The sequence below is a fragment of the Hylobates moloch genome, unplaced genomic scaffold (assembly GCF_009828535.3).
Source record: "Hylobates moloch isolate HMO894 unplaced genomic scaffold, HMol_V3 SCAFFOLD_7, whole genome shotgun sequence".
Taxonomy (NCBI): domain Eukaryota; kingdom Metazoa; phylum Chordata; class Mammalia; order Primates; family Hylobatidae; genus Hylobates; species Hylobates moloch.
Window position 1 is genome coordinate 62,103,152 of NW_026652282.1, and position 11,843 is coordinate 62,114,994.

General features: G+C 39.2%; 2 protein-coding genes across 2 annotated transcripts in view; one reads left to right on the top strand and one right to left on the bottom strand.

Moving 5' to 3' along the window:
• Nucleotides 1-11,693, top strand: part of UPRT (uracil phosphoribosyltransferase homolog) — a 29,889-nt gene extending 18,196 nt beyond the window's left edge. Inside the window, exons 2-4 of the mRNA XM_032757206.2 lie at nucleotides 8,001-8,043; nucleotides 10,867-10,936; nucleotides 11,590-11,693. Coding sequence (XP_032613097.1) covers nucleotides 8,001-8,043; nucleotides 10,867-10,936; nucleotides 11,590-11,684 — 208 coding nt within the window. The 3' untranslated portion in view covers nucleotides 11,685-11,693. The remainder of the gene's footprint in view (nucleotides 1-8,000; nucleotides 8,044-10,866; nucleotides 10,937-11,589) is intronic.
• Nucleotides 1,014-2,411, bottom strand: LOC116811817 (interferon-stimulated 20 kDa exonuclease-like 2). The gene has a single exon (XM_032757205.2). It carries the CDS (start codon nucleotides 2,346-2,348, stop codon nucleotides 1,341-1,343), a length of 1,008 nt encoding a protein of 335 aa, XP_032613096.1. The 5' UTR covers nucleotides 2,349-2,411; the 3' UTR covers nucleotides 1,014-1,340.
• Nucleotides 11,694-11,843: the final 150 nt, after the last annotated feature.

Below are 11,843 nucleotides of genomic sequence, written 5' to 3' on the forward strand. Positions count from 1 at the left end.
TACTGGTTGTTCCTTTCCATGTTTAGTGCTTCCTTCAGGAGCTCTTTTAGGGCAGGCCTGGTGGTGACAAAATCACTCAGCGTTTGCTTGTCTGTAAAGTATTTTATTTCTCCTTCACTTATGAAGCTTAATTTGGCGGGATAGGAAATTCTGGGTTGAAAATTCTTTTCTTTAAGAATGTTGAATATCGGCCCCCACTCTCTTCTGGCTTGTAGAGTTTCTGCTGAGAGATCAGCTGTTAGTCTGATGGGCTTCCCTTTGTGGGTAACCCGACCTTTCTCTCTGGCTGCCCTTAACATTTTTTCCTTCATTTCAACTTTGGTGAATCTGACAATTATGTGTCTTGGAGTTGCTCTTCTCGAGGAGTATCTTTGTGGCGTTCTCTGTATTTCCTGAATCTGAATACTGGCCTGCCTTGCTAGATTGGGGAAGTTCTCCTGGATAATATCTTGCAGAGTGTTTTCCAACTTGGTTCCATTCTCCCCATCATTTTCAGGTACACCAATCAGACGTAGGTTTGGTCTTTTCACATAGTCCCAAATTTCTTGGAGGCTTTGTTCATTTCTTTTTATTCTTTTTTCTCTAAACTTCCCTTCTCTCTTCATTTCATTCATTTCATCTTCCATCAGCGATACCCTTTCTTCCAGTTGATCGCATCTGCTACTGAGGCTTCTGCAATCTTCGCGTAGTTCTCGAAACTTGGCTTTCAGCTCCATCAGCTCCTTTAAGCCCTTCTCTCCATGTTGGCCAGGCTGGTCTTGAACTCCTGTTCTCAGGTGATCCGCCCGCCTTGGCCTCTCTAAGTGTTGGGATTACAGGCGTGAGCCACCATGCCTGGCCCCAACCAGAACACTTCTGAGCGTGGAAGAGGATGCTGTTAATTACTCAAGACCAAAAGGCATAAAAGGAGACATATGTCAACCCAAGTGATAAGGCAGTTTGGGAAACTATGTTTCCCAGTATGCCTTGCCTCTTGAAAGTTAAAAATCTTAACTGGCACAAAGCACCCTGGGACACCTGTGGTTAGCACCATTTAAGAAGTAAACGGTATAGGGCTGGGTTCTGACGTGAAGGCTTCCCCCTTCCATGGGACACTTAACCAGACACAGGACACAACACCTGAGGTGAAATTTCAATGGGTATTAAGTCTGGGGTAGAGCTTCTCTCTCCCCACAAATCTAGCTTCCAAAGATGTGGAGCTGGTGGAGCTGTCCATTGATCCACCGCCCTGTTTCTCTGGGCACTGCCTCTGCCTCCCCATATCACCAGCGTCCCCACTGCCACTAGTCTGTAGGGGGATTCTGGGCTAGGTGCTCTTCCCACTCGACTTCAACCAACTTTTACAGTTCCATGGTGGCCTGGGCATCTTCCACAGAGGAATGTCCGCTCTTCCCAACCTGGATATCCCAGTTTAGCAGCTTCTTGGTGAGATGCTTCAGAGATATGGTGGCATTCTCCGGGCAGTCAGTCTTCTGGTTGAGGGGGGGGATATGGGAGGTGTCACAGGTGAGGGACTTGGGGTGAAAGTACTGAAGGGCTTTGAAGTCGTTGTGGATGGCATGCCCCACCACTATCTTCCCTGCAAGTATCTTCAAGATCTGGCCTTGAGCAATCTTGAAGGGTGTGGCATTCACCATGTGCTGCTTCCGGATACCACTCCACCTGGTTCGGTAGTCCACAATGTGGCAGGGGGGAAGAATGTACTCATCATAAAGCACATCTCCGTTGTAGTTGACAATGCTACATCGAGCCAAGGAACTAACATGCCCCTTTGGTCCTGTGCCCACCATCTCACAGTCAATAGCCACCATCTTCTGTGGCAACTTCTGGGATGCTCCAGAGCATTTATTCTCTGAATGAGCTTGGGTGGAGTTCTGTGGGGCATTCTTCTGAGGACGGTTCTTTTTAGAGGATTTCTTCTGGGAGCTCTTCTTCTGAGAGTGGGTTGGGTGGCTATTGATCTTTGGAAGGGCACTCTGGAACTCCCCCAGCAAATCTACTTTAGCAGCAACAGAATCAGCCTTTTTTGAAGGGGCAGGGGTCAACCAAGACACTGCAGCTTTCTTGTCCAGGGGCTGTCCTGACCCATTGCTGGAGGCAGCTGTCTTCTTCTTTTTTGGGAAGGAAGGGGTCTTCCAAGTGCCATCCACTGTAGGAGTTTCCCCTTTCTTTGGAGATTCAGAGTGCAACTTAGGCGCCTTGCTAGGGGGTTGGTTCTTTTTACTCAGAAAGCCTCTCCATTCTAAAAGCCTCCGCTTCTTGACAAAATTTCGGTGCTTGGCATTTCCTTCTAATGCCTTTTTGGGAGGAGGTTCCCCAAAATCCAGATTGAGCAGTAAAGTAGACATAGGGACAATGGAAGACGGAAGAGTAGTTGGGAAGAGTGGCTTATGGATGAAAAGAGGATGTGGGACTCATTCTCTTCTGAATCCTACTGTCCAGCATGTGGAGGTCTGTAGTATACCCTGGGGAAGAAAGTGACCCTGGTAACTGAGCTCCTAGGCCAGCGCAGGGGTGGGATTGAGGCTCGAGGCAGCCCACCAGGATAAGCATATGTCGGATGCCCGCGGTACAGATTGATCTCTCACGCTCACAAACCTACCTCCCAGATGGGTCCAGCTAAGACCGGAAGCCGAATTAGGAAGAAATTGAAACCCTGAACAGACCAACATTAAGTTCCAAAATTGAATAAGTAGTGAAAAACCTACCAACCTAAAGAAGACCTGGACCAGATAGAGTCAGAATTGAATTCTACCAGACATACAAGAGCTTATACCAATTCTACTGAAACTATTCCAAAAAAATCAAGGAGGAAGGACTCCTCCCTAACTCATTCTGTGAATCCAATGAATCCAGCATCGCCCTGATAACAAAACCTGGCAAAGACACAATGAAAAAAGAAAACTTCAAGCCACTTATGATGAACATAGATGCAAAAGTCCTCAACAAAATACTAGCGAAACAAATTCAACAGCACATCAAAAAGTTAATTCACTATGATCAAGTAGGTGCCATTACTGGGATGCAAGGATAATTCAACATATGCAAATCACTAAATGTGATTCAACACATAAAAAGAATTTTAAAATATATGATCATCTCAACAGCTGCAGAGAAAGCTTTTGATAAAGTATACCATCCATTTATCATAAAACCCTCCAAAAATCATTTCCTAGTTACCAAAGGAAAATACCTGAAAATAATATGAGCCATATATCTATAACAAACCCACAGCCAACACTGTACTGAATGGGCAAAAACTGGAAGCATTTCCCTTGAAAACTGGAACAAGACGAGGATACTCACTTTCACCACTCCTATTCAACACAGTACTGGAAGTGCTAGCAAGAGCTATCAGGCAAGAGAAATAAATAAAAGGCAACCAAATAGGAAAAGAAGTTGTCAAACTATCTCTCTTCATGGAAAATATGATTCTATACATAGAAAACCCTGTAGATTCCACCAAAAGCCTCCTGGAACTGATAAATGACTTCAGTAATATTTCAGAATACAAAATCAATGTACCAACATCAGTAGCATTTATATACACCAATGATATTCAAGCTGAGAGCCAAATCAAGAACACAATCATATTTACAGGGCTGGGCACGGTGGCTCATGCCAGTAATCCAAGCACACGGGGAGGCCAAAGCAAGAGGATCACTTGAGCTGAGGAGTTCAAGACCAGCCTGGGCAATATAGTGAGACCTCATATCTATAAAGTAAATAAATGAAAAAAAGTTCCATTTACAATAGCTGCAAAAAAATACCTAGGAATACATCTAACCAAGGGGATGAAGATCTCTACAAAGAGATCTAGAAAACACAGCTAAAAGAAATCATAGATGACACAGTAGAAAACATTTCATGTGCATGGATTGGAAGAATCAATTTTGGTAAAATGGACATACTGCCCAAAGCAATCTATAGATCCAATGCTATTCCTCTCAAACTACCAACATTATTTTTCTCAGAATTGGAAAAAAAAAACTATTCTAAAATTCACATGGAGCCCCAAAAGAGCCAGAATAGCCAAAGCAATCCTAAGCAAAAAGAACAAAGCTGGAGGCATCACATTACCTGACTTCAAACTATACTACAAGGCCACAGTAACCAAAACAGCATGGTACTGGTGAAAAAACAGACACACAGACTGATAGAACAGAATAGAGAACCCAGAAATAAAGCCACAGACTTACAGCTATTTAATCTTCGACAAAGCCAACAAAAATAAGGAATAGGGAAAGATTACCTATTCAATAAATGGTTTGGGGATAGCTGGCTATCCATATGCAGAAGAATGAAACTGGACCCCCACTTTTCAACATGTAGAAAACTTAAGATGGATTAAATATTTACATATAAGACCTCAAACTACAAGAATCATAGAAGAAAACCTAGTAATTACCCTTCTTACCATTGGCCTTGGGAATTTATGACAAAGTCCTCAAAAGCAATTGCAGCAAAAACAAAAATTGACAAGTGAGACCTAATTAAACTAAAGAGCTTCTGCACAGCAAAAGAAACTATCAACAGAGTAAACAGACAACCTACAGAATGGGAGAAAATATTCACAAACTCTGAATCTGACAAAGGTGTAATATCCAGAAATCTGTAAGGAACTTAAACACATTGAACAAGCAAAAAACAACCCCCTTAAAAAGGTGCAAAAGACATAAACAGACACTTTTCAAAAGAAGACATACAAGCAGCCAACAAACATATGAAAAAATGCTTATCATCATTAATCATCAGATAAATGCAAATCAAAACCACAATGAAATACCATCTCACACCCGTTAGAATGGTGATTATTAAAAAGTCAAAAAAACAACAGATCTTGGCAAGGCTGTGTAGAAAAGAAGATGCTTATACACTGTTGGTAAGAATGTAAATTAGTTCAGCCAGTGTGGAAAGCTGTTTCAAGATTTCTCAAATTATTAGAAACCATTTGACCGAAGAATCCCATTACTGGGTAAATATTCCAATGAAAACAAATTGTTCTACCAAAAAACCACATGCACCTGTATGTTCATCACAACAGTATTTACAATAGCAACGACATGGAATCAATGTAGGTGCCCATCAACAGTGGATTGGATAAAGAAAGTGTGGTAAATATATATGATGGAATCCTATGTAGCCATAGAAAAGAATGAAATCATGTTCTTTGCAGTAACATGGATGCAGCTGGAGGCCATTATCCTAAGCGAATTAATACAGCAACAGAAAATCAAATACTGCATGTTCTCACTTATAAATGGGAGCTAAACACTGGGTACTCATGGACATGAAGATGGCAACAGTAGACACTGGGGACTACTAAATGTGGGAAGGATGGAGGGGGACAAGAGTTGGGAAACTAACTGTTGTGTACTATACTAAGTACCTGGGTGATAGGATCATTTGTACCCCAAACCTCAGCATCATGCAATACACCCAGGTAAAAAACCTGCACATGTACCCCCTGAATGTAAAATAAAAGTTGAAAAGTAAATTAAAAAATCAGGATTTGGCTTCCAGTATGAATCCCATTCTTTTGTTGTTTCAGTGTGAAGATCACTTTTTAAAATGACTGCCTTTGGCGTTTGTCTTATTGCTACAGGTGTGTGACACATTTGTTTATGTGAGGAGGTGTGACGAAAAGTGGGTTCTCAGATATGGTTAAATTTGCATCGCTAAACCTGCTTGGGATTTGTACAATTTAAAATGTGCTCAGCTTAACATTAATTAGATATCTATACTTTGGATTACAAGTGCCTGGATATCATTATCTGTTTAAATATTTGATATTTGGTTATTTAGATATAGTTAAAAATATTCCAGGGATGTGTGTGTGTTTTTTACATTGTGATTATTTTACATTAGACTTTATTTGGAACTATTATCAGATAGAAGATAATTAATGTGTCTTTCAAAGCTTTTTTTCCAGTAGGAGAGATTACGGTTATGATTTAAAATGAAGTGTGTGGAATGAAGAAGATCTGGAGTCTGGTTCATATTAAAACATCCCTGTTAACAAATAATTCAGCCTAGTGTTTTGTCTAAAATAGAGCCTCAGAGAATACATGCAGCTTCATTGATACAACAAGTAAATACCTGCTTTATGAAGCTCTAGTCTTAACAATGTTAAAGATTTAAATATGATATTGAAGGCCATTGTGGAATTTAAAAAAAAAAAACGAGGTCAACTTATTGTATTCTAGATGTACTTTAATTTCTAAATGGATTTAAAATGAATAGCATGGATCTGAAGTCTGTCTATACAGCAGGAAATAGGTAAGTAATTACAGCTTGTAGTAGAGTTACTTGGAGTGGTAAATGATTTTATTGGAGGTCAAATAGCTGTCAAGAGATAACAGCTCATATTAGGTTCTCATAGTGTGTATCTTTTTTGGAATATAGAGAAAGCAGGTGCTTATTATGCAAAAGTTATCAGCTGAGGCTGATTTTTTTTGTGGGGGAGGGTGTGAAAGGTGATAAAATGTTTGATTCCAAAGTAAAATAACAGATTTGGGCGACTCTGATCACTTAACCTAATATACTGTTTCTCTGTGATAAAGTGATATCTAACTGTTCAGAATTAAAACTGACATTTCAGGTGTCTCCTATAATATATAACACTGCATATGTCTTTAAGTCAAATTCAGACTTCTTTCTTGTTGAAAAACTATGTTCTGGCTGCCTAGGTAAGTTTGTATAGACCTAGTAAACAGAGCAGTAGGTTTCAGTATTTTTTGTAGTTCACTGTAGTGAAGATTAATTATATAAATGAAAGGTGCTGGTGTAATTGTATAGTCTTATTTGAAAACCACAGTACATGAAATTGAGCCTGTTTTAAAGGGGCTCTGTGTGTGTGTAGGTATGTGTGGATAGAGTTTTCTGAGTTTAAGGAATTTTTGTAAATAAACAACACAGACCTATATTCTTGCTGTTGCTCAATTGTGGTTTATATTTTAGAGAGCTAATATCTGTAGTATGATAGAACTGTGGTTACTCTAAGAAACCTAATGCCATTTGTGTCCGGGCTATTTCATTGCTTTTTCCATCTCAGAGAAATCAAATGCAACTTGAGGCAAAAGAGTGGAAATTAATGATATACTGAGATAATATGTGTTTGCATATATCATTTTGAGGCTGTTTTGGAGAATACTTTAGGTAGTCCATAGATAGGCAGATGGAGATTTTTAAGTACGTAAGCTGTAAATCAATCCATTCAGTCAGATCATTTAACTTATATGGAAGAAGGATGAGGAACAATACCACATTTTTATGTACAGAAATAACATCAGTTATTTAACATTCCCTTTTTGGCTCGTTAACAGCTTGTGGGTAGACGTAGCCCTGGATTATTATTACTTGGTTCCCTTAGGATATTGACCAGGGGAAATGGACAGGAAAATGGCAGAAAGGGAATGAAGGACTCATTTGAAAAAACAGTCAAAAGGAACAAATTATCAATTATTTGAGAATGAGTTCTCAGAAATTAGTTTATATGTTTTTGAAAGCAGTAGCAAAAGTAGAGGATTTATTTATTGGTACCATTCTAGTTCCAAAAAGGATTACAAAGTAGATGGGTTACTTATCTTGGTAATGTGGGGTTTAGATCAAGGTGAATTGAGGGGGAGAATGGGGAGAAACTGCTTTTCTTACTGCAAAGTTTCCTCTCAACTTTAGCTCTGAGCTTGCTCTCACCCTCCAGGGGTAACTTGTTCATCTCCCGGTTGACTAATATGTACTTGGGCAGCTCAGTGGGGGGACTGCATGATCTTTTCAGTTCCAGTCTCTAATGTTGGTATCAAATAAGCATTTTCATTATTGATCAAGTCATCTCATTTAGGTGCCTGTATCCTAGTAAAAAGTATCTTGCCTCAGTAATAGTCTGTACATGTAAGCATTTAAGCTTTTAGTATGTTATAGGTCTTAATATCAGTGTTACTGTACATATTAAATAACATAAAGCTCTAATTTAGACTAAAACTTGTATTATCTTTTTTTAGGACAGCCAGTAGAGGTGACTTCATGTTTTCTGCGGATCGTTTGGTAGGTGGGGGCTTTTCATTTTCATTTCATTGTTTTGCCTAGTGATATAACCATGGTAGACCACGGGATATTTTTGTTCTAGAGCATTCTAGGGCTGAAAGAGATTGTGCTAAGTAACCATCATCTTGCTAGGCTAATGAAGTATTGTTTCACTGTTGCATTAAAGATCTACTTCAATACTTTTCACCACAAAGCATTACCCATGAACTAATTCCCTGTATTTCTGAGATACCACTACCTCTCAAATGGATCTTGGGAACTTGAGTCTCAGCAATTCTTAAGTGCCTCCTCTTAGGGCAGTGAAGTACATTAAAAGAAAACCAAAAATGTAAGGAGACCTCATAGTTACACTTGTGGTATCCAACGAATGTACAAAAATATATATTTCTTGTAGTTTATGGCGGCGGCAGGGGGAGGCTTATTTTGCCTCTTCTTTCCTGTACTAGCCTTCACATGTGAAATAGTACATTTGACTGTCTATGCTTTCCTCAGGCACTTCCTATTAAGGATTGACCAAGCCCAATTCTGTTTAGCTAGTGGGATCTGAGAGGATCTCAGTCCAAATTGGTTTGTCTTCAGGGTAAGCACTGTGTTTTCTTCTTGTGTTAATATCTAAGCATGCTCAGTGCTTGAAGTGAGGTTGACATGTTTTCTGCTGTGGCTATTAGTTTTAATCCACAGCAGAAAATACATTACATTCAGGGAAGTTTAGTGTATATTTATATTTATATATAGTTTAATGTATATTTATATTTAGTGTATATTCATGAAGTTTAGTGTATATTTCATGAATGTATTTCACTAAACTTGTGTGAATCAGGCATTGTGCTAGGCTGTGTCCAGAGAGATGAGATACAGTAGTGAAGAATGTAGGCATGGTCCCTAATCTCATGGTGTTTATGATCTAAATACTAGATTTACAAACTAAGTACAAATTTAGTTTGGGAAAGAAAGGAATGAACGTGGCTTCTTAGCCCCAAAGTTATAATCAGATTAAGGTATATGATTAAAAGGAATGTGAAAAAAAGGCATGAAACTTTTCATTTAGGTTTTGCCTGAGGAATTTATTCCAAAAGAGCATAGACAACTCCTGTTCTGCTTTTCATCGTAAATATTCTTGGTTCAGAGACCAATTTTATTTAAAATTATTTGAGTTTTCAGTGGCAGTAATAACCCTTGGATAGTAACAAGATAAATGTGGTTGACATTCCTAGAGCAATAGTTAGGTCATTCTGTCTTTTACGCTTTTATCAAATCGAAAGAACAGGCTTGAAGAACTTGTATCTTAATGGCTGCTGTTTTGGTGTTTACTGGTAGAAAATGGTTCCTCTTTCTTTTGCTGTTCTTATGCTCTTTTTCTATAGAAAGGAGGAGTTAAGTTCATGGTTATTGTAAGATGCTTCCCTGAAAGGGCAAGCATAATCTTAGCCCAATGAGATAGTAAGGACCTATGGCATAATTCGCCTGAGGGGATGATGATTTGGACCTCTCTCTGTTCTCTGCAGGTGGCTTTGAAGGTCCTGATAGGGGGTGAGAAAGGGTCTGTTGTGGTTGTGGTAGAGACTGGAGCTATTTAGGTTTATCTTCTTGAGGGTTTCTAGTACACTATCTCCTGCAGCACATGTCATTAATATATATTATATATTAATTTTATCCTGAATTTGTCAGGGTTGGCTTCCTTGGCCCTCAGAGCCTTGGGTTCTTTATATTTTAGTCACTCTTCTGATTTTATGCTCTCCTGTAAGAGTTGGGCACACTAATTTCTGTCCCAGTGTTGGAGGGGATGGGGATAGGAGGTAAGACTCATTAGAGGACTGTTACTAGGAGGAAAAGATCTAGGCTCTTCAAAGAAAAGAATCCTCTTTTACCCTTGTAATTTGCTCATAAAAAATAAATCTCCACAAAAGATGGTGGCTGGAGGTGAGTATGCACGCATATGCAGTATTCATGAGGTGCCTGGGCCCTCTGTCTGATGCTGCAGGCTGACAAAATCCTGGCTTATTTAGAATTGATTGTTTTAATGGCAGCAGGGTGTTATTGTATGTTGTGATAACGGAGCATAGGGCCTGGTGCTTCTCCCTGCTGTTGCAGATTCTCAATCAGTAATGTAATATTGATTGGATAAAATGTGCATTGCAGACTCAGCATTACTTTTATCATAGTTGGCTTTGGTTGTTCATGGGATTACCATATCTTGTTTTTGGAGGCTCTTCTAGTAGTTCTGAGTGATGGTTTCCTTTGTACTACACATTACGATTGATATGAGCCTTTTCTTTAGATGAGAAGCCCCAGTGCATTTTACTGGATCCTCCTTCAAGCTCAGTAAATTGGTTCAGCCAGTGCACTCATTTATTTCCTCTAAAGAAGTTTCAGGCTTTATTTACATTATGGTGGGACTTTGTTAAAAATAATCTGACTTAATGATTTCCAAGGTACTGAATAAAGCAGAGAAATTCCCAGTGAGCACTATTTCCAGAATAATAAGAGGTATATTACTTCCAAGAGTGCTTGCCATGACTGTTGTCACTTGCTGGAGTTTTGTGTCCCTCATAGTCTGGACTGACAGAATGAGAATCAGAAGGCATATTGGAGCCTTTTGGTGGCAATCATGTGCCTATCTGAGGTTGGATACCTAGCAGCAAGTAGCATGGCATTTGGATCTATCCCCGTATCTAACACATGATAGGAGGCCCCTTATTGCCTCCATAAGTGAAACCTTTGCCTAGTGTGTTCATGACTCTGCCTATTGTTCAGCTCCTGAAGCTAACAGCTAATAGGAGATTCCCAGCAGGTTCTCAACTTCTTCTTCCTTTGACTCTCTAGATCAGACTTGTTGTGGAAGAGGGATTGAATCAGCTGCCATATAAAGAATGCATGGTGACCACTCCAACAGGTAACTAGGGCTATTATTCTCAAATTTTCCTCATAAAAATTCTGAGCTAGAATGGGGAAAGATGTAAGTAAAGCAATCTAAGTAAACTAAAAATGCAAAATGAAGAGGCTAGGTGGAGCTATTCTTTTAAAATCTTAAAAAAACACTCAGGCATTTGGGAAAGAAATCTGTGTAGATGACTTTTTGTTAATGGCTTGCTTGTCAATTCAAGTTAAAGGTTAAAAAAAAAAAAATACTCTTCAGCATGCAGGTGTTGCCTCTGATGATGGCCCATTGAGACCATAGTTAAGAATTGCCGGCAGCTTATCTTCATCTCTATGGGAAAGCTGCTGGTGAGCACGAATGGGCAAGTCTGTTTTGGCACTGAAATTACATGTTAAAAAAGGATAGACAGTAAAAAAGAAAACTAAAAATGATAAGAATTGGAGAAGGTGCTTTGTTCTATCCTTTAATAGAAAGTAGCCAAAGATCCCTGTTTCAGGGATTTGAAATTATGATTTGGTTTAGTAAATAATGTAAAACTGTTCTATTCAAAGGATTGACTTTATGAAACTTGGGACTGAGTTTGTAGCATCATAATTGACACAAATTCAGGATGAGACCACGAGTTGAGCATGTCTTAACTATTTCAGCCACTGTCTTCTCCTTTTAAGGCAGAATGGAGGCTCATAAAGAAGAATGGAGGCTCATAAAGAAGAATGGAATGAGGAAGCTTTCTGCTGTGGCTCACAGTGGGGTCCCAGTTTGAATTGATGGGGTATATAGCATTCTCAGAGTGCAGTGATTCTCCTTTGAATTCAGTTTGAGGCATGTGTATGTGAATATTATGTTATAATAAGTCCTATTCCCATTCAATGAAGTCTGCCTCTCCCAATAATCCCCACAGGTTTCTTTTTTTTTTTTTTTT